The 27182-nt window shown below is 40.6% G+C and overlaps 2 protein-coding genes and 1 long non-coding RNA gene across 4 annotated transcripts; 1 reads left to right on the top strand and 2 right to left on the bottom strand.

Moving 5' to 3' along the window:
* Positions 1–229: 229 nt before the first annotated feature.
* Positions 230–16166, bottom strand: LOC121867724 (39S ribosomal protein L38, mitochondrial-like). 2 transcript variants are annotated; one of them, XM_042367777.1, is made up of 8 exons: positions 16133–16166; positions 11858–12019; positions 7980–8188; positions 7386–7504; positions 6525–6683; positions 4581–4717; positions 3313–3400; positions 230–924 (listed from the first exon to the last, which is right to left on the bottom strand). In XM_042367777.1, the coding sequence occupies exons 1-8, from the start codon at positions 16143–16145 to the stop codon at positions 696–698; spliced, it is 1116 nt and encodes a 371-aa protein (XP_042223711.1). In that variant the 5' UTR covers positions 16146–16166; the 3' UTR covers positions 230–695. The 2 variants fall into 2 exon arrangements, with proteins under 2 accessions (XP_042223711.1, XP_042223710.1); XM_042367776.1 differs by lacking the exon at positions 16133–16166 and adding an exon at positions 13868–14023.
* Positions 16167–16769: 603 nt separating this feature from the next.
* Positions 16770–23447, top strand: LOC121867725 (heme-binding protein 1-like). The gene is made up of 7 exons (XM_042367778.1): positions 16770–17037; positions 18555–18618; positions 18877–18957; positions 19198–19324; positions 19868–20042; positions 22949–23059; positions 23143–23447. The coding sequence occupies exons 1-7, from the start codon at positions 16883–16885 to the stop codon at positions 23207–23209; spliced, it is 780 nt and encodes a 259-aa protein (XP_042223712.1). The 5' UTR covers positions 16770–16882; the 3' UTR covers positions 23210–23447.
* Positions 23448–24869: 1422 nt separating this feature from the next.
* On the bottom strand, positions 24870–26993 carry LOC121867726. Its single transcript, XR_006089226.1, has 2 exons — positions 25776–26993; positions 24870–25745 (listed from the first exon to the last, which is right to left on the bottom strand). It is a non-coding gene; the product is annotated as an uncharacterized LOC121867726 (long non-coding RNA).
* Between the last annotated feature and the right edge of the window lie 189 nt (positions 26994–27182).

The raw sequence follows: 27182 nt of genomic DNA, 5'->3' as shown, positions 1-27182 counted from the left end.
TTCAACACAAGCAGTAAAGGTCATAAAGAACAAATTAACTACAGACAGTACAGAGATGTGTGTGTCAGCCGGAACAATTAGTACAGAGCTCTTTCGGGAATGACAGATTTACGGGTAACGAAACGACTCCCCCCACCCCGGGATTTCCTGGGTATCAGAGTTTTGGGTTTGAGGGATTCCGGCTAATGGAGATATTACTGATTTTCAATATGGGTCAATTAATACAAAATAAATTACAATCACTTTATTAAATTCAACAGAGCAGTTCCCTTCAGTACATTAAGATCTTATTTCAACTGATTATCTACACCTGTTGTAATAAATCCTATTTTATTATAAATGTTGCAATAAATTATTCTTTACAGGTTTGGTACAGACAGTCCCTGAGTTACGACCGCTCCAGCGACTTATCAACCACACTTATCAACGGGATCCCAATACATTCATTTAAAAAAAATTTAATTAAAATCCCCCCCTTTTTTTTTTACATAATTTTCATTATTCTATACTGTTTACCATCACTTTATTTACAATATTTATGTCTGGGATGTTTTGTATGGGCAAGGTTGTGCTTTAAACTAACCTAAAACTGTGGAATTAATGCTCTTGTGAACAGATCAAGTTACTATCAGGGCCCAGGAACGTATCCGTGTTGTAAGCCTGTATTTACAACTGACTCGGGCAACACACCATAACTAAAGCTTAGGTCTATTGGAACCCTTGAAGAGATCACGATATTTGCCCACTCCAAGGCGCTGTCTCTTCAAGTCCCGCCTCTCCCACGATGACAGGTCTCGGTGGATAGGCTGGGCGGCAGGGAAGGGGACCACGGGGGGTTCCGGCTCCAAGGGGTTTAATCCTTTAAGTCGCTGGAGTAAGATTTCTTTACTGATTTCTTTAGGGTCGCGGTGTAAGTCCAGGTACCTGTAGGATGGGGGTTCATGATAGACCCATTTATTTGTGTGGAGAATCTAGAGTTAAAGATCACATGAAGAACAGACACCCGAGCTTATTTCACCTGATAACGGAGTGTACGCTAGACCCTCTCTTTATGCGGCGACCCGATTTCTACCCACAATAACGACATTCTGAGTTAAGCTCTGAAGATTTATGCTCGTCTGTGTAACGAAGAATGTGGTGCTGAAATTGTTAGTGAATCTTTTAATGCCAGTAAAGGCTGGTTTGTTATATGTCACAATCTACATAACTGTACGTTGGGAACGAGAGTGCCGACCACGTTGCAGCTTCCAAATATCCAGAGGAACTTGAGAACATTACTAAAGAATATGGTTTCACTCCTAAGCAAATCTTTAATGCTGATGAAACAAAACTTTTTTGGGAAGAGTATGTCTAAGAGGACATACATCAGCAAAGAGGAGAACACTGTCCCAGGGTGTAAGGCAGCAAAGTACAGGCCGACACAGCTGCTGCTGTGTGGCAACGCAGACAAAGATTGCAAGATGAAGCCTCTACTACTTTACCACTCACCTAACCTACGTGCTCTGAAGAGTCTCGGCAAAAAAGGTTAAACGTTACTGGGCTGCTAACAAGAAAGCCTGGGTGACCAGACAAATGTTTGAGAGTTGGTTCACCGATCACTTGGCCGTGGAAGCTGAACGTTATTGCCGGGAACCTAACCTGACGTTCAAGGTCCTTCTACCACTGATCCTGGCCATCTGGACATGATCCATCCCAACGGTACCGTCCGTCACCTAACACTACGCCTCTGATCCAGCGAGTGATTCCCACGTTTAAGGTTGTCTACCTACGCAGGACCATCTCACAGGTGATCGAGACTACAGACGACTTGAAATATCCAGGGAGTAAGCCAACAACATGAGAATGGTGGAAATCATTCAATGTTAAATGTGTCAATAACAACATTGACAAAATCTTGGAAAGAAATTAAGTCATCAACTCTCAATGCATCCTGGCAGTCACTCTGGCTGGAGTGTGTGTACACCTTCACTGGATTCCCTTCCTTTGGTGCAACTGTGCAAGACTGTGTGGGTGGTGAAGGGCACAGGAGATGATGAAGCAGATGGAGGACGACATTATTCTGGAGGTGAGGGAGATGATGAAGCAGATGGAGGACGACATTATTCTGGAGGTGAGGGAGATGATGAAGCAGATGGAGGACGACATTATTCTGGAGGTGAGGGAGATGATGAAGCAGATGGAGGACGACATTATTCTGGAGGTGAGGGAGATGATGAAGCAGATGGATTATTCTGGAGGTGAGGGAGATGATGAAGCAGATGGATGAAGGTGAGGGAGATGATGAAGCAGATGGATGAAGGTGAGGGAGATGATGAAGCAGATGGATGAATTTGTCAAGTTTGCTGATCAACTCACACAGTGTGACCCGGACCATAGTTTAGTCAACACTTCAGCCGTAGGTCTGTCCTTACACCCTACAAACAACTTTATGCTCAGGAACAACTAGCTGCAAAACAGACCACTGTCACCCAGTACTTCAGGCCCTCGTCAACCACTCCACGCCGGGAGCATCACCTTCACCTGCTCTGAGTTTTGAGGATGACATGAACCGACCTGAGAGTTGTGTTACCTTACCCGACCTTCCTTCGGCACCACAACAACCTACACTGAGGAAAACATCTCCGACGACCACCCAGATGATCCACACCGTTAACATCATCTTTGTAGCTCCACCACGTCTGCCTTTGTGAGAATATCTCTTTGCCGTATCTCTTAATAAATGGTTTTGAAGAGAGTGGACTCCTCAATTATCAGGAGGCTCAAGACCACAGCCACCACCACAAACACACGTACACCCCTTTACATCCTCACACACACACACACTTATGTTCTATATTCGTCTTATTTTATATTATCATTATTTCTAACCCACATTAGAATATTTTAATTATTTTTCCACAATTTTATAGCATTAATGTTGACTTTTAGTAGTTGTGGAACATATCCTAATTTTCCCCATCAGATTAAGTATTAGTGTGGATTCCCATTTTGCTGTGTAATCGCAGAACACAACAAAAGGCATAAAGCGAGGGTCGGGTATTGCTAGCCCAATCTAACACTTAACCTAATGTAATCTAACATAACCTAATCTAATGTACCAATAACCAACAATAACTTAACCTAATGTAATATACTCAAACACACAAAGGGAAAAGTTAACATTACATACAAATATAATTACCTAGACAAGAAGTTTACACACAAGCAAATACTATACAGGGTGTGTCATAGGTCATGCACACACACACACACACACATATACAGGGTGTGTCATAAGTCATACACACACACATACGACACGAAAATACGTACGTGTTGAATTGTCTTCTGTGGGGGAAGTGCTTCTGGGGTGCTAGATAGGGCTCGGGGAATTGATACTCGTAAACCGGTTCCCTCATATCTGAAACGAAGACAATGATAAGACGAAGAAGAAACAGAACTAAACGTCATAATTTTGAGGGTTTCAGGAACAATATGGCTGCCTACTGTCAAAAATCAAGGGAGGGGAGGGGGAGCTATGAAGGGGTTGGTTGGTACTTCAATTCCCTGTTTACAAATGGTTTAAGACTGAAAAGGTATGTGATCTGAAGATTAAGCCCCCCACGTGCTCACCTGAAGATTAGGCCCCCCCCAAGTGCTCACCTGAAGATTAGGCCCAGTGTCATCAAAGAGTGATAACACTGGCTCAGACGACATAGTGCTGACTGGCTCTACAAAATTCCGTGCAGAAAGCTACATTCCATAAGTCAACCGTCTATCCAAAACTAATGAAGACCGATGCAGTCCTCACACAGATGTTACTAAAACCTCCAGGTGCATATTTCTGCTTCCATCAAACGATTCTCTGCCAGAATGATCAGTTGCAGATCTCATGGCTGCCTAACGAGTGATTTGGCAGAAGACTTATGCAGAATTTGAACAGTTTTGTCACTTTCCTATTGACTTGATAAAAATATTCCGAGTCCTGCCCCAAGGAGAGTCAGCACTACTGCCCTCCTTCAGGTTGTCTAAACATTCCACAGTACCTGATCTACAGTTAATCTATATGTTGACTCTATGTTTCTTATGTTTCTGTATTGAGAGCTTTTATCAATCAAGTGACCCACTCCACTATTTCACCATATGTAACCATTAATTATTATTATTATTATTAATACAGGTAAAGGAAATTACTGTCTAGAACAAATGGCTCCCTGTCCCAGCCGCCAAAATGCCGGCAACTTTAAAACTACCCGCAGACATTCTTGGGTACATCCAGGGTGTCATCCGTGAATGATAGTCAGTGAAATAAAAATCCGCAAATTATCCGGTCGTACTGTACAACTTTACTGATTATGGCAGGTTATTGTGGCCCAAAAGTTGGGTATTGAGGTGAGACATAAGACAGGGGGCATACTGCCTCTATAACTGGGGAGGGTTAGTGCCCCACATACTCCAAGTGATCAAGGTTTACTGGAGTTCTCCATGGTCACTAAATGAACCTTCTCTCTACAGCACTAACTAACTGTAGAAATAATTAACTGTACAACTCACTAACTAACTGTATAACCAACTAACTGTACAAACAACTAAGAACTTACTCAGAGTGTGATGAAAGAAGTGAGTGAGGGAAGAGTCCCAGTCTGTCTGGTACCACGAGAGGCCGGCCGGTGTGAGGTGGTCCTGCTGCTCCCTGTAGAAGGTGGACGTGGAGAAGCTTCTGTCCTTCAGCGACACACTGTCAGGGAGGATGAAGGAGCTTGTGAAGGTTCAGTGTGATTTATTTGTACATAATATTAGCCTCTGCTGTCCATTACGGGAACTAGTTGAGGATATTACTATTAAAATACAAGACGGAAAAAATATTTGGGTGGATTCTTTAAAAACAATGGCTAGTCGTACAAGAACACATAAACTATTTGACAAAATGACAGGTCACGTACACAGACAAAATATCTCTCCTGCAAAAATCCTTGTAGTCAGAACAAACAAATGTTTACCAAGATCATCCGAGAAAGTGATGCTACTGTAACACTATGTTTTGTGAGGAGTCAGATCATTACAAAGAGCCTTAAACCTTTTATTGATGGTGAGATGATACAAGAACACTTGACTGTAGTATCTGAAATATTGTGTCCTGAGAAAATTAAACAGAGAAAATATAATTGTCTCTCTGTTTACCGTTGGTCGGGGAACTGACAGTTTTAGGGATGATTCTGAGCAGTTAATAGCCAAGCAAACATCTGCTACTTGGGTTTACTCAGTGGCACCTGATGAAAGCGACATCTGTGTTAGCTGGGAAATTACCGATGCAGCTCCGGCAATGGCTGGGTTAAGCAACGGCCCGGTCGACTGGTTTAGTTAAAGGTCAAATTAAATCTCAGAATATTGATTCACCTTCACTAACTGTTTGCCATTTTATCATACATCAAGAAACTTTATATGCAAAAACACCCAAGCATCAACACGTAAAAACAATCAACTTTATCAAGTCGAAAGGTCTTAATCTCCATCAGCTTCAACAGTTGCTGGTGGACACTGAAGCAGTTTGGTGATGTGGAATACTTTTGTCAGGTCCAGTGACTAAGTAGAGCTGGAATGCTGAGGAGAGATTATGATCTTTTGGGGAAATTGTTTTGTTTTTAGATATAAAGGATAAGTGTGTCCCAGAACTGACCAATAAGGAATGAATCTGTGATGTAGCATTTCTGGTGGACATCACTCAATATCTCTGGGAGTCACAAATCATAAAGCACAATACAGCCCATTTCCCAACTCTCAACAAGTATGAAATTAAGGATGAGCAGTTTTAAAAGTACATTGATAAATTGACAGTGTTGCAGAATGAGCTCTCAGGACATGATACACCCATGCACTAGCAATGGAATTATCCGCTACACCTTTCACTGTGGATGAAGAAACTGTTCCAGAGATGCATCAGATGGGCGTGATCAACCTCCAACGGAACAATGAACCAAAGACGAAATATATTGAAGTTACCGCCCCACAGGAAGTTGATAAGAATTATTTACCAAGTGCACATTATCCACAACTTTCTGCCCCCACACACGAAATTTTTTACAAGTGTTTGGAAGTCCAGTACAGAGTAAGGTCGTCTATTACTGACGTACACCCACTAAACTCCCCCCCCGCCCCCGCCTTCATGTTGCTAAGTCTTTCCTCCAGCCAATCAAGTCACCCATCCCATTAACAACTCATCATAGTCAACACACAGTAAGTATTTTGTCTTTTGGGCTTTAAATTTATCGTTAATTTTGAATAATAAAATCAATATAATGAGCGTATGGCCCATCATGCACCAGATGATTTTATCGTGGCCCTATATTATGGCCTTCTATTATGGTCTTATATTATGGCCTTCTGTGCAAAAAAGTTAACTCTCCTCTGCTCTAGACTACATAGTGAGGATAATAGTGAGGATAGTGAGGATAACAGTGAGGATAGTAACCCACAGCCTCGACGTACACAAGACCTCCTAAGCCATCGCCAACCTACATGACATAATCCACCTTCTATACACTCACCACGGCTGTTCTCTGGTGTACCGGCTGTAGTCAATGTGTCTCTCTTGTTTATAGAGCACGAACACAAGGCGGTGATATCCAGTACCTCTCGGGGGGAAGGGCTGCAGGTAGTTACACACGACGTCTCCCGAAGTGAGGTCATTGCCTTGGATATTCCCACTGTGAAGTATAGGACATTATCTATGTGTGTAGTTCAATGCTAATACTTATTTAATTAACTGTATTTCTCTGTATTTGTGGTGAGGTGAATTGTATTTCTTGAAGTATTAAATCTTCTGTGAGTTATTTTTGTATAGAAATTCAACAGCCGTGAAATATTGAACTGATTATTTACAATTATGTGTGTTGGTGAGTTCTGTTACCTGGTGATATGGTGAGGCTGGTGAGGATGGTAAAGTCTGATCAGTTGTATGAGTCACTAGTGGCTGGAGGAAGTATAGGGACCTGCTGCCTTTATTGGTAGCAAGAGGACCTTCTCTCTGAGTGAATGGAAAGATCTACGTGGCTGGTGTGAGGAGTGTAAGGTTGTGTGGCAGTGAAACATAAGCAGTTAAAGAGGATGATGTACACAGACTTGAACAATCTGAAATAGGAATAGTGAGGTGGATGTGTGATGTAACACTGTGAGAGGAGGTCCTGTTGAGAGTGGCTGAGTACTGAGAGTGTTGGTGAAGCTCTGAGTAGAGGCAGACTGAGATGGTTGAGGAGACTAACTGGGTCAAGGGATGCAGGAGTAGGAGAGCCAGGGGCAGGTCAACAAGTACAGGGGGAGAGGTTGTAAGAAGAGTTAGGAGCCTGACAAGAGAGACTACAAGAGCCACGAAGAGCTGCCATCAGTAAAACAACAACACTTAGACTCACATAAACCAGTGGAGACATTCTGCTTCATTATCCAACAAGTTACCATCAGGGTTTGAGAGGATTAGCGTCCACAGGTCACCCGGCTCACTCCTAAACTGCACACTGGGTTCGCGAGCTGCCTGAAACACCACAAACACACACTAGTCATACTCTACTGTACGTGTCATCACTATCTACACGGGAGGACTTTAATCCTATCTAAATAGACTTGAAATATTGATCAAATGAGATAGTCTGTACAGTGCTTAACCCTTAACAGTGGCTAAAGATTCCCAGACCTTCCCTCTTAGGTACAGAAATGAAACACAAGAAGCAAGAAACTTCCACTGATGATGACCACCGTCCCTACAGTTAACTACCACTGATGATGACCACCGTCCCTACAGCTAACTACCACTGATGATGACCACCGTCCCTACAGCTAACTACTACTGATGATGACCACCGTCCCTACAGCTATCTACTACTGATGATGACCACCGTCCCTACAGCTAACTACCACTGATGATGACCACCGTCCCTACAGCTAACTACCACTGATGATGACCACCGTCCCTACAGCTAACCTAACCCCAGACCAAGATAATACCGCACCTCTCCCGGCTTGATGGTGTTTCCCCTGTGGACCGGAGACACAGTGTGATCGTCTAAGTCGTAGGTTATCCCGAGGGCGACGTACGGTACAAAGTATGCACTGCCGTAGAGGTCCCTGAAGATCCCGTAGTGTTCCGCCAGCGTCTTAACGTGGTGAGGGCCGGATGACGCCTCCCAGACCTCCTTCACCTTGTCTATATCTACGGTCACTGGAAAATTAATCGTTATTGATTTATTACCTTACCTAACTTGACCTAACCTGACCTTACTTGACCTAACACTACCTAAGGGGGGGGGGGGGTTAAGTTAGGGTGTATAATCCATCAAGTGAAATAAGCAAGGGTTCCTAATCTACTTAAGATCCTAAAAAAAAGTATCAGCCAATGAAAGATTTTTTTTTTTTTAATAGATAATAAACTGTACATTAAAGTCCGTAAGATTAAACCTGACATTTCCCGCAGCAAGTAAACAAAAAGTTCGGGGAATAACACATCAACGACTCAGACAAGTGTGATAAGCAACATGACTGATATTATTATTATTATTCTAAAATTTGCAGTGTCCATATTATCTCAGAATTTATGAGCAGAGAGCCACCCAGGTGTTATTCCGAGTTACCTTGTGTTCGTATGTCTGTTTGGGTGACGTATATCGTGACTTTCAGCAGCCAATAGACGAACAGTATGGCCAACGAAACTTGACTACATCCGTCAATTAGATTTCAATATTAATCTTCGGTGAATTAACAAATATATCGAACTTACAGTTAAGTCTCCCATGGTAGTCCTGTGTGCTGGCTGTACCATTATTAAATTAAAATTCAGAACCTATTAAAATTTTCTAATTATAAAAAAAGCTTCCTGTGAACTCTCAAAAAATGAACTTATCGCTGGGGTGTCAAATGTGACGCTGGCAACGAAGAAATGGACTCGGATTATCAAGGAAGACGGGCTGAAAAAATCAACAGGGGTAGGAAGGTTAAAATTTCTGACATACTTGAATCCTCACAGTCACAGGTCAGTGGAATTTTCTTTGCAAATACAAATGCAAATCGACCAGTGCCGGCAAATAAAGTGAGGAAAATGTGTCTGACTGCCAATATGAAAGAAAGGAACCATGAGGAATTAACAAAGACTGCCAGACTGAGGGAAGTTATGCATACCATGATTACTCTGACTCAGGAATAGGAATCAGTGGTGAGTTCTCAGCTAGACTTGTAATATTACTGAAGGGAACCCTGACGTACAGAGGTGCTAGTTAATGAACACTGTGTTGTGGACGTCCCCGGGCAAGAAACTCGTGAGGAAGGAGAAAGTGTTTCATTCAGTCCACAGAATTTAACTTTGAGCATTGACAAAGATGAATCTGATAAGTCTACAAATTACTCACAAAATATGAAATCTTGTAACAAGGATTCATCCACAATGACTTTAGATAAACCCAAACAACCGATACTTAACCAATACGATCCAGAGAAATTTGGAAAACGAGACATTTTATAGAGATTTCAAACCTGACTTGTCCCAATGGCATCCTTGGATCAAGCTATGACGGTGAGAAAAAATGGAAGAAAACTGACATGCACAGGGTCGGCATCAATGACAAAAGTGGGTAAATATCAAAAGAAATAAAAAGCAACGAACTTCAGCGATCCTTGAGCCAGCTGATGAGCAGTAAGTGGTGCAGAACAGAGAGCACCTTCAGGTAACTACTGGATGAGTTATGTATATTGCTCTTAAAGATCATGAGGAGAATACATAAAACATAGGGGAAACTTCTGACATAAATAGAGGTAACTTCTTAGAATTGCTACACTTCCCAGATGTAATAAGCTACCTTAGTTAAATATAAAAGTCATCTGGAGGAACACACCTGTGGACAACACCTGTTAGCCAAAATTAGTCGCTAGAAATCATGGCAAGTCTTGTTCTTGAACCAATTACATCTGATGAACAAAGTAGTGGACAATATGCAGTTATGTTGGATGAAATATAACACATTACCAGGACAGTGTTAGTGTTTGAGGTACTGTATGTGTTTTAAGAGTCACCTATGGAAACCTTTGCTGGGCTCTATCCATCTGCGTACTGAAGGTGAAACTCTATATGAATTACCAAAGTGAAAGGTGGCATCAAAAAACTTAATTTGGAGATGAAGAACATTGTTGGTGAATGTTTTGCCAGCTATGAGATGTAAGATAAAAGAATTTCCTGTATGGATGAAGACTTGCCAGCTATGAGAGGTAAGATAAAAGAATTTCCTGTATAGATGAAGACTTGCTCTCCACTTGGTAATTAAATCATTACTATGGGTCATCTCCTCAACCTGCCAAGCCATGATACAATGACAGATACTGAACCTCTCCCACTTGGAACAACATAGAGTCTGGCATTGAGGTTAAGGATAATGACGTCAACCTCAAGCTGAAATTAGTAAGTGTGACTAGATGATTGTGTCCCTGAGAGATATCACTGATCAAATGCCTAAAATCACCAGGAGTCTTGTTACCTTATAAGATGATTGCAGCCCCAGCACCTATTCAAAAGCTCTACTACAGACAGTATGTGACTATGAATTTGTATTCGATCTAACTTCACTGAACGTTATCTTACTAAATACAACCAGTCTGTGTAAGTATCCACAGGGTGAGAACATTGACGGTGGTGAAGCTCGGAGGACTGCTATGTCAACAATAAAAACAGTGAATGTCGAGATCAAGAAGGAAATAGATGACACAAAGAGCCGGGCCCTGCAAGCACTCATCGGGGAGTCACCGGACGTTCCCTAAGTTCAGAGTGCCGAGGACTACTGCCACGTCACAATTTATTATCGAACCCTTGACAAAGTTATTGGGGAGATGAACCTGTGTTTGACCAGGAGGTTCTGTGTGCTCTTAGTGGTTTTATATTGAGCTCTTTATTACCTTACCCTTTAGCCTTGATATTATCTGCATAGTCTACTCACCAGACACAGAAATTCTTGATACTGGGAAAAAGACATTTAATAATTTTCTGCCTGAGAACCTCGGAAAAAGATATTTAATAATTTTCTGCCTGAGAACCTCGGAAAAAGATATTTAATAATTTTCTGCCTGAGAACCTCGGAAAAAGATATTTAATAATTTTCTGCCCGAGAACCTCGGAAAATGATATTTAATAATTTTCTGCCCGAGAACCTCGGAAAAAGATATTTAATAATTTTCTGCCCGAGAACCTCGGAAAAAGATATTTAATAATTTTCTGCCTGAAAACCTATAAGGAAATGCTGATGCCAGTATAGAGTTTATGTACCAACACCAACTGAATGACACAGCTGTACAGAACTGCTACAATCCCAGACACCAGAGATGACCCGTATAGTAACATCACCATCTTGAACAGTGAGCGTACCTCTACCACAGAGTAACTAACAATAACATGAACAGGATTATTGTTATATTTACCCAAAGGAAGAACAGGTTATCACGCTTAAGTTGTCTTTACTGTCACATGTAAATAATTAAGGATTTTATTTTTTTATGAAGAATTGTTTGTTTTCTTGTTAAATAAAGTTGTCAGTAAAACATTATGGATTTCTTACTAGTCTAATTCTTCACATAACAGAAGGTAACTGACTATAATATTAATATACTGTAGTGCATTACCATAAAAAGTGAAGGGGGCTTAATCTTCATGGGGGGCACTGGGGGGATAATCTACAGGTAATCCAAAAAGGTCAAAATTACAAATGACCTCGTTTGAGTGCTGAACTACACCCCTGATCGTTATTATATGAAACGATCAGTAAACTACATTACTCGTGGGCAATCTCTAAGTAAAGTCAAGAATTTAATAGAGTTTTTCAATAAGATAAATATTACCCCAAACAAAGTCACTTACGGTCGCCTCTACGGGATCGCTGTTGTAATGATTCATTTTCTTTTAGTGATTTTCTGTGCTGGAGTCTCGTGTGCAGCTGCTCTCTGCGGGACGGTTTAGGGCGTGTGAAGCCAATGTTAACGGGAGCGTACAGCCCGGGGTCGTCTCTGGTCTGGTCCAACTCTGTAAGATATATAATCATGTTAAAACTGTATGAATGTTGTATGAGAGGATGAACACACTACACTTGGATGATCACTAACAGGGTGATCGGCTGTTTTATGAGATTTAACTTAACCTAAACATAATCTAACTTAATCTAACCTATACATAACATAACCAAATCTAACCTAAGCATAATCTGACTTAATGTACCCTAACATAAACTAACCTAACTTAAACTATCCTATACATAACCTGACCTGACCTGAACCTGACCTGACCTGACCTAACCTAACCCAAACTCACCAAACAATCCCCCCAAAATGATAACACCGAGAGGTAGAGCGGCAATGTGCGTACCTCTCACCAATATGTCATGCGTCCAAGCCTCGGCCCAGACACATAGGGGTGTTATCCAGTATGACTCACTACCAAACATCACAGGTTTCCCACACTCTAGTTCCCTCCTGTACTAACACTAGATAGACCACCGACCCAAATGTCTCTTAACTGATAAATGGTAAAAAAATTATAAAAAATAACTTATATATTAATGAAAAATAAAAATAATTAGGTAAACAAATAATTTTTTCCAATTTACATTTTGTCTTTAAGTTTTCCCATATATAATAAAGTTCCACGTCACCAGCCTACACGAGGATGCCATCTACTGTGCCAGGAGAGTCGGAATGTTTCTTAGACATTAATGATACTGTTATGTTTCATTCACACTAAGAAATAATGCTGTTACGATAGTGTGCAGTCTACCAAGAGTTAAGTTAGGTTAGGTTAGGTTAGGTTAGGTCAGGTTAGGTTAGGTTAGGTTAGGTTAGGTTAGGTTAGGTTAGGTCAGGTTCAAGTAAATGTCGTCTCTTTTATAACACTAACGAACATCTGTGGGAAACATGAACAAAATGGAACAACTTCTGGTGGTACCTTAGAGATGTTCTCAGACATTACCGACAATTTTACTGAATATTCACCTACTGTACCTCCCAACTTCTCTACGGTAATATTGCAGTAAATAACAACCACACAATCCCGGCAATTTACAACACGAAGTCGATAGAGCTATTTTTTCTATGATCATTTTCTTATATTACGCTTCTGTCACAAATTGATAATAAGGAGGTCATAGAATTTTATAAAGAATAAAATCATATCACCTGTTGCCCCTACGCTGTTGCTCAAATTGTGTGTGTTCGTACGTTCGCTTACCTCCCGCGCATGTGCCGGGGGGCCGCAGCCAATCAAATCCACCTAAAAATCTTAACTTTTGATTCAACCAATAAGCATTCAATTTTCAGCGTGGGTGCCAGGATGCGAAACATTTTTAATCAGTTACGACATGGAGCCATAACTTGCTGGGTGTGATTTCGATTATTGGAAGTTTATTGTATTATTTCATTCTAAAAATAAGGAAACTTTAGAGAACAGAGGAACCCATAATTCATTCTGATCCCTGACTCACTCTAACCCTGACCCTTGTGGAGGCTGACCACGCGACACTAGGGTGACTACATAGCATTTGAGGGTCTGGGGGGCTAGGGAAGGTTTAGTTTGATTATATTGCATAAGTTAACAAGCACAGAGTACCGGGAATTCAGAACACACAATCGATAGAACTATTATAAGAGGAGGGTGGTGGTGAGGGGGGTAAATTTAAAACGAGTGATTTCCAATAAAAACCATCAGAAAAAAACAAATATTTCTAATCATATTCTTTGGTTACTGTAATGTACAATTTTACTTTCTCTACTACCTATCTATAAACATAAGAATGGAGGAAACAGCAGCGGGTCTATACTGGTCAGTCCCGTTTACACCCAACCCCTATCACCATAAGACATCCCCCATTGACCCTCTTACCTTCAAGCCGTTCCCTAAGAGATGGATAAACGTTCACTTTAATCTTATTCTGCCAGACAGATCTAAATGGCTGGAAAAGAGGAGTTTTATGGCTGGTTAAGAGGAGACGGGTCATCCTCACCACCGCCATCTTTGTTTATGTCTGACATGTAAACAAACCCACCAACCGAGTCCTTATAAAGGGGTCTCAACACGGCCTATTTCCTTATAAAGGGGTCTGAACACGGCCTATTTCCTATAAAGGGGTCTGAACACGGCCTATTTCCTTATAAAGGGGTCTGAACACGGCCTATTTCCTTATAAAGGGGTCTGAACACAACCCTAACTTTCCTGTAAAGGGGTCTGGAGCAAAGCCTATTTCCTGTAAAGGGGTTTGAACACAACCTATTTCCTTGCCAAAGAGTTCTAGACTGACTTCTTTTCATATAAGAGGGGTCTAGACACGGCCTATTTCTATGAGGGGTCTGAACACAGCCTATTTCCTGTAAATTCTGAACACAGCCTATTTCGCCCATAAAGGGTCTGAACACAGCCTAGCTATAGGGGTCTGGCAGCCCTATTTCACTACTTAGGGGTTTGAACAGCCTATTCCTTGTAAGGGGTCTGAACCTGACCTATTTCCTTATAAAGGGGTTCTGAACACGGCCTATTTCCTATAAAGGGGTCTGAACACGGCCTATTTCCTATAAAGGGGTCTGAACACGGCCTATTTCCTATAAAGGGGTCTCAACACGGCCTATTTCCCTTATATATTTGAATTAATTTTTTTTTAAGATTATTCTATATTATTCTGGTATATTAGTATTATTTATTTTATTTGTTTGTTAGGCATGGGATAGATTTGTATGAGGTTTACATATTACACGGCCTATATATTATAATTCCTTATATATCTTTTGTTGGGCAAGTGAGATATTTGTTTTTTTAATTTTCTAACGAAGATATAGATTTATTCTGGCTATTCCTCTAAAATAATATACTTTTAGTACCAGAAATATGAAACCTAATATTATAAGGATGATCCACTGTTAAGGGCTAACCTAACTTGCCCTAATTACCACTCGTTTTAACACCATCCACGACTTTTTTGGAGGAAGTTATGTGTTTTTTCCCGTTTATTTTGATGTGTGTTGAATGGACTTCATATTAATATAAAGAGTAAGTTCATGAAAACCTCGCCAACCTAAATTGTATAATAGAAACTCAAAACAAGAACCAATCCAAACCTATTGAGCTACACTATACTGCACTACACTGCTACACTATACTGCACTACACTGCTACACCATACTTCACTACACTGCTACACTATACTGCACTACACTGCTACACCATACTTCACTATACTGCACTACACTGCTACACTATACTGCACTACACTGCTACACTATACTGTACTACACTGCTACACTATACTGCACTACACTGCTACACCATACTTCACTACACTGCTACACTATACTGCACCATACTCACACTGCTACACTATACCACACTGCTACACACTACACACACACACACACTGCACACACCATATACACACCCTGCACTACACTGCTGCCTTCTACACTACACTGCTACACTATACGGCACTACACTGCTACACTATACTGTACTACACTGCTACACCATACTGCACTACACTGCTACACCATACTGCACTACACTGCTACACCATACTGCACTACACTGCTACACCATACTGCACTACACTGCTACACCATACTGCACTACATTAATTTAACAAAAATCTTTATATATAAAAAAATATAAAAATTCTCCCACAAATTCTTCAAAAAATTAAATATGAGCTAAATTGTTATAAAATACATTATATTGAATTCCACCAATTGGTAATATATTGATTAATGTTAAGTCAGCAGTCATACACTCAGACAAATAGAGCAACACTTGATCACTATGAAAATATTAATATAAAATACTGATTATACTTTTGCTTCCACTATTCACAAGTTATTTATTAATAATTTCTTAATATATACCTACAACAACTTTATAAGCTATAAAACGATAAACTCGCCATATTAACTAAATATAATTATATTATTAATTAATAGTATATACCTTCTTAACTAAGTGTCCAGTACCACTATTATACTTCACAATAAGTCAGTGTGTGTACTATAATAATGCTTCATAGTCAGTGTGTGTACTATAATAATGCTTCACAATAAGTCAGTGTGTATACTATAATGCTTCATAGTAAAGTCAGTGTACTCGTATAATGAAGACACAACTACTTACCACAACTTCCCATCACAACCAGACCTACAGCCTCACCAAATGATAACTTATCTAAATTGTAAGATATTGTTCATAAATGTCTCGCCGCTGAGTTTGGTTTATGTTATCGTGAATATTTATATTACTGGATGTACTTTGTATCTTATACGATAATTATAACGATATATAATTTATTGGTGGTTTATTAAATAGTTAATATACGAGTGTAAGTGGTGTAATAGTTCCCAGTTCTAATAGGCCTCAGTACTAGCTCTAATAGGCCTCAGTACTAGCTCTAATAGGCCTCAGTACTAGCTCTAATAGGCCTCAATACTAGCTCTAATAGGCCCCAGTTCTAATAGGTTTAGTAGGAGGGCCAAGTCTTAATAAACGCAAGATATAACACACACACACACACACACACACTGTTAACTGATTGGACTTGGCATAGCGACATAATTTTGCTTACGACACCTGAGGATTTTGAGGAGGGAGGGAGGGAGGGGGGATATGGAAGCAAGAAGGAAGGGAGGGAAGGAGGAAGAGAGGGAACCATCCTTATCAACAACAATGAGTCAGACAAACACAGATAACGACCCTTGATACTAATACCGTACTGTTATTGGTTAGAGTAGTTAGATTATGTTACACTTCCCCTCCTACCCACCCAACCTCTCCTGACATATTTATATAAGCAACATGCTATCTTCACTTGTTAGGGTCACTGGATGGACTCTCATTAACATTATCATACCCTGAATGATTTCATAAATGCTTCGTCTGTTGTTTCATAAGTCAAGAGGTGTATATATAGGCGTGGTAGATCAGCAAATCGACATTCTGTGTACTGAGGACTTCATCTTACCTCCCAACCGTGGACTACCTTCACTATCATCCTATTTACAAGTTCAACTGAGACTTTCAAAGTAAGTTTTATACATAATTTCTTTTATAACTAAATATTTTCCAAGAAACTTTTATAGGAAAATATTACGTAGAAAACTCTAGTATTTGTTATTTTATCAAGTTACTTAATTCATCTAACTTGTTAACATACTACCATTACTACTACTACATGTGATCCAAAACCATGATAATTTCAATTAAGTTATTTTGGAACACATACAACACAACACCACACTTTTAATTATTTTTTTTTTTACATTTACTTTTATCCTCTTCGCCACTGATCGGCTCAAGGGTCGTTAGACACTTGGGCGGGCGGTCACGTCTCTGTTACACACTGTTGGCAAGTATTGGGCATGTACTGGCTCTGTTACTCACTGTTGGCAAGTATTGGGCATGTACTGGCTCTGTTACTCACTGTTGGCAAGTATTGGGCATGTACTGGCTCTGTTACTCACTGTTGACAAGTACTGGGCATGTACTGGCTCTGTTACTCACTGTTGACAAGTACTGGGCATGTACTGGCTCTGAATGTACCTGAACCTGCTCCAGTGTTGGTCAAGTCTGGTCTTGAAACAGCTCACACTCGGTGCCGTCACAACACTCTCTGGCAGGTTGTTCCAACAGTTCACAATTCTCACTCCGAAAAAGTTTGCCCTCACAGTTTTCTGGACTTGTGGCTTCTTCAACCTTGAGCTGTGACCCCTTGTGGGGCGAGCGTCCGCCAGCTCCAGGTCAGGACACTCGACCGAGTAGTGCCCTTTGAGATGTTTATACACCTCAACTAGGTTCCCCCTTGCCCGTCTGTAGTATAAGCTAGGCAAGTTGCAGGCGTTCCAATCTCTCACCAGGATGGTTCCTGCACTATTGCACCTCGGTTACCTTTGTACATTTTCAATCAAGTGACAGTCCCTAGCATATGTCGGGGACCAGACGGGGAAGCACCTCACCCTTGAAGAGCATTACGACCTCTTCACAAGATCTACTGGTTTAATTGCTCGAGTCACCTCATCACACAAGACACCTTACAACATAATTCACGTACTTTTATCAAGGGAGAATTTCCTTACCTGGTATCTCACACAGTAACCGTAGGCTGTATAACTGATGTCTTCCTCCCACTGAAGTATATTGGTTACTAAATAACACCCAAATATATAGATTTACATGACTTAGCTAAACGTCTCCTCCATCACGACTGAAAAGATGTTTGGATGTACTGTCAACGGTTAGTCTCCCGCGTCAGGTTTTCGTTTTCTTTAATTAGAATCACTATAAAGTATATCTATATATAATTTTGTTTGTACCAATGTTAAATTAATTTAGTTTTTATACTGATTTAGGAGACGAATGAATTGTTTAACCAGGTTTATCTATCGTAATCATGTTTATATAGTATGGGAACCACATGGATATTTCGCCTTAAGATTAAACACCTAAGTTAACCTCAAAAAAGTCAACCTAACCTATCATGTTAACCTAACCCCCAGGAAGGCTATCATGTTATCCTAAAGTCCGTATAATTGTGTGTTAACAGGATGCGTTGGCTGGCCTTCTGCATCCTAGTGGTGGTAGGGGTGACAGCCGCACATGCTAATTTTGTAAGTATTTTAACCTAACCTAACCAAATCTAATCTATTTATCCATTTTGTGGTTAAATTCTCTAATATTTATATAGAAAATTCTTAGAGATTTATATAATGAATTCTTAAATGTATCGACTTAACACATACTGACACACAATAGCATACCTGTAACCATCATGACACACCTGTAACCATCATGACACACCTGTTGCCATCATGACACACCTGTAACCATCATGACACACCTGTAATCTATATAATTTTCCTTAACAGATAGACAGCATTGTGAGTCAGATCAGCAACATCTTTACCAGTCATGAAGAGGCTACTTATAACATTTCCAGGACAGCTCCTGTAAGTCGGTGGTGAGAGAGAGAGAGAGAGTTCAATGATACAACAGGCATCTTGTATATACCTAGATAGTGCAGGTATACAATGTACCTAGACAGTGCAGGTATACAATGTACTTCGGTATACATGACCAGTTAAACAGAGGAAGCAATAAATTTTGGCTATCACAGAGGTACAGAGATATGAGGGAGGAGGCAGAGGGGGGGGGGAGGATGTGCCCTGTAATATAGTTTTTTTTTACAGGGGTACGAGGAGAGGGAGTACCCAGCATCACAGTGGGCATGTACAGAAGAGAGAGGTGACAGTGATGAACATACGGACATCCTGTTCTGGCGGCTGTTCAAATACATCAGCGGAGAGAACAGAGGAAGTGAGTTTTCTGTAGCGTTGTTTTAATTCCGTGTTTATCACCTTTGGATTAGTACCCCTAGCTTAAAATTAGTAACCCTTAGCTTATTTCACCTTAAAATTAGTACTCTTAGATTATTTCACCTGAAGATTTGAACCCCTAGCTTAAAATTAGTAGCCCTAAGCTTATTTCACCTTAAAATTAGTACTCTTAGATTATTTCACCTGAAGATTTGAACCCCTAGCTTATTTCACCCTAAAAGTAACCATCCCATCGCTAACCTAACCTTACCTGGCCCGTAAATTCTGCCATAAACATTATGTCATTAGTAATTTATACCTTGAATGTAGTATTTAATAGTCACTCCTCAAAACTATCCATAGACAATTGTGTTGAGAAAATATGATACAAGGCATGAAAGATTTTGACAACCCTACCGAGACAGCAGGAGTCATATTCATTCTGGAATTCAGTGATCACCCCAAGTGTTTTATTTTTTTTTGGTGTATGTTTAATATAAAGAACAATTTAACCCTCTTTTTCTTGTGGTATTTGTGTCTATAGAGGAAGAGATGTCCATGACCATACCAGTAACAACAGAGTTCACGTTAAGAAGCCCAACTGACAAGTCCTACACTATGTGCTTCTATCTCGGACGCCAACACCAGACTAACCCACCAACACCTACCAATGCCCAAGTCTTCATCCAGAACCGCCCATTTCTTAAAGTCTTCACCAGGTAAAGTCTTCTTGATGTGACTTTAAAGAGCTATGTTATTTGGGAAACATTTCTGCAAGTAAATCACTGTAGGTGCGCGTGATCTAGGTATATGCTGATAACCACAAGGAAAAAGAAAACACGAAGTTCCCAAGCGCTTTCGTGTAATTCACATCTTCAGGGGCGAGTACAGACTAGTCTGTACTCGCCCCTGAAGATGTGGAAAACTTTCCTTAATTATCAACAGATCACATAATGATTTTATTGATATATTGGATGACTGAAATCACACAACACACACACTGCATTCCTTCACTCCTTACCTGTATAAACAAGTCAAATGAAATGTTATCAATTCAATTTCAATTTCAATTGTTTATTCCTTGATAGAGGAAGCGGGATCCTAGTGCTGTCACGAGGTACAATAACACCAGAAGCATCTGGCAAGTGTGACAAGTATATACAGTATAAATATTATAAAGGGGCTTAAGCCTAAGGAAGGAAGGATATTCCTTCAACACATTATTAATATTATTTACATAATATCTGGCCAGTATGGGGAGGATCATCGTCAGGGGGTCGTGGTCCAGCAGGCGTCACGGAAGCGTTGTGTGTGGGGACATCTTAGGAGGTAGTGGATAAGGGTGCGGCTGTCGGGTCTTCTGCATAATGCACAGGAGCGTTGCTCAGGGGATGCGGGGGATACCAATCTCCCAAGCAAAGTCATACCCAATGATGATACGGGCAGCAATCAGGTCCCCTTTCCGCGACCCTTTCCCATAGACATACGAGAGGTCAGGAAGTTTACGGAGGACATCGTACCAGGTGGGCGGGGAGTCCAGGGGGATGGCTGCTTCCCGAGCTTCTCTCAGTTTGCGGCGAATTTGGGTCGTAAGCTGTAAAAGTGTTCGAGGAACAACGTAGTCAGGTGTGGCCTTGTTGCAGCCTGTCTTGGCAAGGCCATCTGCTGCCTCATTCCCCAAGATACCGACATGACTGGGTATCCATAGGAATGTCACAGGACGGCCTGCATCCTGAAGTGTGGATGTTAACCCTCGTATTCAGAGGATGAGGTCCTTATTTTCCCCTGATCCAAATGCGATCCCGTCAAGAGCAGACCTGTAATCGCAGCAGACAAGCAAGGGGCAGAAACCATCTGCTTCTTCCTCAGCAAGAAGGGAAGCAAGGAGGGCTATTAGTTCAGCCTGAGTGAAGGATGCCCCGTCAGAAACTCTGAGAGACAGTTTGATAGGCTCAGGGGCATCAGGACGGGAGATGTAGACACCAGCCCCGGCCCTACCTGTAGCGGGGTCAACAGAACCATCAGTTTAGAGGACGACCCTACCTGGGGACCAGTGGGTGATCCTGGAGAGGTGGTATTTGCAGAGAATAACAGGGTTCACCTGGGATTTTGGGAGCAGTCCACCGAGGGCAATCACTTCAGGTTGAAAATCCAGCCAGGGAGAAGGAGACGAACCAACAGCAGGGGTGACAACAATATCAGGCAGGAGGTCGTGTTCCTGAAGGGCTCGGATGAGTGACCCTCGCCAGTCTTCTAGATGGAGGTCGGTCTCGGACAGGAGTCAAGTTGGATTGGACATAGTTGCCCCGAGGATCCCGTAGAATGGAAACAGCAGTTTTTAGGTAAAACTCCTGGACACGATCCTGTAAGGGGGAAAGACCAACTTCGGTATATAGAGAAGTAGAGCGTGTCCACTGAGGAGCCCCAAGGATGATACGAGCAGCTTTCCTCTGGATAACTTCGAGACGGTTGACAGCAGTCCGATTAATGTTGGCGAGAGCAGGGGCGGCGTAGTCGACACAGGAACGGACAAAGGACTTGTACATGGTGAGAAGTACAGGGATGGTGGCGCCAAGGGAACCCCTGCACATGGTAGAGAAGGGAGCGAGACGCCGAAAGCATATGTCTCGAAGATAGCGGACTTCAGGGATCTGACAACGTGTGCGAGTTACATACACACCCAGGTATTTTGTCTCATTAACCCAGCCCAAGGGCGTTCCTAATACGAGAAGGGGTGGAGGTACAACACGACCGTGCCACATGGCTTTTGTTTTCGCAGTTGAAAGAAGGAAACCAAGTGAATCACACTCTCTGGAGACCAGATCAAGGGCTTCCTGCATGCTGAGGTAGTCAGGAGCTTGGAGGAGGACATCGTCGGCATATCCTGAGTGGACAACTTCTGTCGGCCACGGGAGAGATGCAATGGAGTGCTTGAGTGTTAAACAAGGGAAATGTTATCTATAATTTTCATCTGTATGTGTAGACCCTAATCATGATAAAACAAAAAAGACATTAAAATCACTTAAAATTCTCTCTTAATAATGTTATAATAGATATAAATATAAAGCCTCAATTATATGGAAGTTTGCCCCTTGTGACAGTCCCTTTATGAGAACCAGTAATTAACTAACCAACAGAAGATATACCTGTATGGGGGTATGAGAGCATGTATAGTTAGGATTGTGTTAGAAACCATATTCTGGGGTTGAAACCTATCAAACTGTGTGTGTCTGTGTGTGTGTGTGTGTGTTTGTAATAATACTAACTAATGGTTTATTGAAAAAGTTTGGCAGCCCGAAGACTGAAAATATACATTGGACAAAAATGACTTATTACATACAAAGACATGGGGTGGGTGGGTCGCTTAACAAAAGCTTTCATTACTGAAAGGAGAAGGAACAATGATTGAACATACAAGTTATTATAGTTTACAGTTAATGGTCCGGGCCTGGGCTGGTCATGGAGACACCGGGTGGTGTGGTGTTCACGTGGTGTAGTAACTCGTCCTCGGGTGTTGATATGAAGGACCTCACGTGGTCGTGGGGACACCGGGTGGTGAGGTGTATGTGTATGCATCATGTCAATAGGCTTAAATACAATGACCTAACCTAACTTACCCTAACAGGACCGTCGGAGGATACGTGGAGAGCGAGAGCGAGTGGATGGATGAGGCAGGAAGGTTGGCAGCCATCATCCAAGAAAATGGTCAGACAGTTTCACTCAACCACATGTATTGGTAAGTGACCGTGCTGAACCTAACCTAGCTTAAACAATTTTAACCTCATTAACCCTATCTAACCTTAACTATCGTCTCCCCAGGGTTGGCTACGATGCACCTCTCAAATTCTGGTACCGCCGTAACGAGGTGTGGTTCCCTGTCAACTAACAAGACTACTGAGGCTGCGAGGGACAACCGTGTGTTTATTAACTTTATTTACCAACAAGGCCCTGCACTGAGCATAATATTCAGACTGGAGGGCCCTGACCAGAGCATATTCTTCACCATTCAGAGATGTCAAAAGTTATATTTCAGCAAAAACACAATGATGTATAATGTATCACAACAAATAATCGGGTTAAATTAGTTACAATGTAAAAATTTTCAATAAAGTGTCTGAATTAGTTACTATGTATGTGGTGACACCTGTGGGCAGTAAACTGGGGAAGTATTTAATGTGTTAAATTAATGTTCTCAAACCTGGTGGGTCTCTCTCTAGGGTCCTGCAACATAAGACGTTTTTGATCTTCCTTAAAAGTTACATAATTCCCTCAAATTAAACTGACAGATGTAAAAATAACTTAGTACAGTGGCAGAGCTTGTGGTCAACCAGTACTTTTTGCTGCACAACAAACCCATGAAGGCATCACAAGGATAATGGGTTCAGACCGCTCCATGGGCAACAACCTAACCTAACCTACTTCACTTCCTATAACAGCAGTTCCCAAGCACAGTCACGACCCCATTTTGTATCATAAGAGGTCACATAGAGCTCATGGGGTCGCTGGAGTCATCTGGGTTTTGTAGAGGTCACATGACAGACGTGGCCGACACGTGCCGTCTCGTAAAGTCTGGATCATAAATTATGGTCAAGGGATTAACACAGTTACTCTCCTTGGTCAGGTCAGGTAATTTATGAAATAACAATGTACACGTCACATGAATTTTGACCCATGTAACTTGTATTGAAAATTAATTAGATACACACATACTGTACACACTTCACACAAGCACATCACACTTCACACACACATACAGTATGAAACATGACAAGAGTTGTAACTATGAAAATTGTATGTTGTCACAAACACGTCACACTGGATAAGACAGCACTAGATGGCGAGGCACTGGAACATCCTTGAGATCTTGTCCTATAATATTAAAATCAGTGTATACAAACAAGGGTACAGTACTCAAGGGGTTAAGTCATCATACTTATGTGGTTAAGGATTCATTCTCAAGGGGTTAAATCATCATACTTAAGGGGTTAATTCACTGTACCCAAGATGTTGTCATCATATTCAAGTAAAGTCATCATACTCAGGGGGTTAAGTCTCATACTCAAGAGGTTGTCATCATACACAAGGTGTTAAGTCATCATACTCAAGGGGTTAAATCATCATACTTAAGTGATTAAGGATTCATTCTCAAGGGGTTAATTCACTGTACCCAAGATGTTAAGTCATCATAATCAAGAAGTAAAGTCATCATACTCAAGGGGTTAAGTCATTATACTTGAGGGGTTAACTCCATACTCTAGGGGTTGAAAGACCTTTATCAATGGACTAACTCATTTGTACCCCATAAGTTAACATCACCTATAACCAAGAGATTAACGCTATAATTTCGTTTCATTAGTGACAAAGTTAACAGCATTATCCACAGTTAACTTTAGTTATTAACTCTACTCAAAACTCAATCATTATATCAATATTTTTTTTTTCCAATTTAAATATTCAACGTAATTCTTTATTTTTTTCATATTTCGTCCTTAGTGTATTGTATATATTCATTTTACTTATTTTTCCCTATAAAATAAACTATCATAGATTGTTTTATTTTATTCAATACAAATACAAATTACAAGGTACTGTACAGTTAGTTTATTAACATTAGAAGTATAGTAGACATAATTTTCTTACAGCAGACAACTTGTTTATCATATTGGTAATGTATATTTACATGTCTAACAAACAAGTGTACTATGGTATTTAAACAATCTTTAATTTGTTATGGTATTTCCTATGACTTCTAATCAAGTTTTCTATTATCTTCAACTTAGTTTTAATCTTTCTCTGTTTTTGGTAAATATTTTGTTTACCCTTACATCCAAAACAGCACTAAATTAACAATGTTAAATCAAGGTGACACTAGTTTGATCCTGTTGTCACTTCGTTATTTATGACATTGAATGAAGTGCAGTTTTACTATCCCTAAGATATTACATCGAAACTTTTATTTAGCGGACAACACGGCGAGGAAAGTCCCTTTATATCGAGGTTCCACTACCGTACTCTGCCACAGAGGTTAGATTCTTGTACTACAGCATCACATTCTAAGTACAGAGAACCTGTACTGTAAAATATCACCTTACTGCACAGGTTAAATGGAGGAAGAAATTGTACCAGCAGAGGTCGTCGGTGTACGGTCTTCTGAAGCTCTGCCGTCAACGCATGGGTAATTGACGACAAACATTCAGTACATATGAGTTTGTAATTAATTTCTTAGATTTTTTATTCCCGGGAGATTACCAGTTTACTTGGCTATGCAGCGAAGACAGTCCGACACATTAGGAGCTTCAGTTTTAATAGTGTGTTATAATGACCTAACTTCAGTCTTAATAGTGTGTTATAATGACCTAACTTCAGTCTTAATAGTGTGTTATAATGACCTAACTTCAGTCTTAATAGTGTGTTATAATGACCTAACTTCAGTCTTAATAGTGTGTTATGACCTAACTTCAGTCTTAATAGTGTGTTATAATGACCTAACTTCAGTCTTAATAGTGTGTTATAATGACCTAACTTCAGTCTTAATAGTGTGTTATAATGACCTAACTTCAGTCTTAATAGTGTGTTATAATGACCTAACTTCAGTCTTAATAGTGTGTTATAATGACCTAACTTCAGTCTTAATAGTGTGTTATAATGACCTAACTTCAGTCTTAATAGTGTTATAATGACCTAATTAGTCTTAGTGTGTTATAATGACCCTATCCTCACACACACACACTGTTATACAATGCCACAGGGTGTTTACCTAACTCAACATTAACCAAGTACTGGAGGCATTATTGTTACCTTGTCTTCTGCATAAATAATAAAAACAATAAATTAATCCTTTATCATCTTGTTTTACTGAATATTTGAAGGAATTTGGATGTTCTTGATAATAATTAACAGTAAGCTTCATAAGGGGGGAAAAATGCTCACACTATATCAAATAAAAAAAATAAATAAAAAGTTTTCCTTATATATACAGATAGATTATATATGAAAAGTCTCCATAAACTCAATGTAAGGTTAAAGACCCAGAAATTAAACCCTACAAAACACGTAACAATACAGCTTACTTTACGGCAGATGGCGAATACCAAGTCGACACAACTGCTACCTACTAACGGAGCTCCTGTAGGCATATAGCTCAACATTATAGCCAATTAATTCCATAATACATTAATAAAAAAAACACACTTGAAATAATATACTCCATAACCTCACTGAGAAGCAATAGTATAGTAATAAATTGAGAATAAATGGAAACACAATAGAGGGAACATTACTTCATGGCTTCAGGCAGGAATAACAGATGCCATCCTTTGCAGTACAAGTACCACCAAAAGACTATATGGTGTAATTATAGTGCCCAAGTCTTGCCAAGCCACACGACAACACAGCGACCACGAAATTAAAACTGCAAGTCGAGAAAAATATACAAGTGGAGAAAACCAAATGGAGCGTCAAGAACCATAGAGGTGATATAGCGTACAGGCGTGACACAGAACGAAGCCAATATCAAATGTAGTTTTTTAAGTCGCCTAAAGTTTAAACGACAGCAAAAAACTATCCAAGAGCGAGTCGTCGTGTTTACAGCCAGAGTTTTAACACTATTGAGTCACTTAAGACAACAACCAGTACAGTACATGACGGAGGTGTGGCCAGTATACAACGGGAGGGGCTAGACATAACGGGGAGGTGTCAGGAGGCCAGGATAATGGGGAGGTGTGGCTACATGCGGGAGGTATGTAAGGATATAGCGGGAGGTGTGGTAGTACATAGGGAGGTGTGGTCAGGATGGGGAGGTGTGGGTAGCATAGTAGGAGGGATAGACATATGGAGGTGGCCAGGAAATGAACCATCCA

This window comes from Homarus americanus, unplaced genomic scaffold, assembly GCF_018991925.1.
Source record: "Homarus americanus isolate GMGI-L3 unplaced genomic scaffold, GMGI_Hamer_2.0 scaffold46583, whole genome shotgun sequence".
NCBI classification, from domain to species: Eukaryota; Metazoa; Arthropoda; class Malacostraca; order Decapoda; family Nephropidae; genus Homarus; species Homarus americanus.
Note: the sequence above shows the minus strand (reverse complement) of the source record. Positions and strands in the feature narration are given on the sequence as shown.

Excerpts from the sequence above, each read along its gene's own strand:
- LOC121867724 (XM_042367776.1), bottom strand. The coding sequence starts at position 13,997 with ATGGCGGTGGTGAGGATGACCCGTCTCCTCTTAACCAGCCATAAAACT. Across the intron at positions 7,505-7,979 it reads ACACCATCAAGCCGGGAGAG|GCAGCTCGCGAACCCAGTGT; the intron begins GTGCGGTATTAT and ends GTGGTGTTTCAG. Across the intron at positions 6,684-7,385 it reads GAATGTCTCCACTGGTTTAT|TGGGAATATCCAAGGCAATG; the intron begins GTGAGTCTAAGT and ends TATACTTCACAG.
- LOC121867725 (XM_042367778.1), top strand. The coding sequence starts at position 16,883 with ATGCTTCGTCTGTTGTTTCATAAGTCAAGAGGTGTATATATAGGCGTG. Across the intron at positions 17,038-18,554 it reads GTTCAACTGAGACTTTCAAA|GATGCGTTGGCTGGCCTTCT; the intron begins GTAAGTTTTATA and ends GTGTGTTAACAG. Across the intron at positions 23,060-23,142 it reads TCACTCAACCACATGTATTG|GGTTGGCTACGATGCACCTC; the intron begins GTAAGTGACCGT and ends TCGTCTCCCCAG.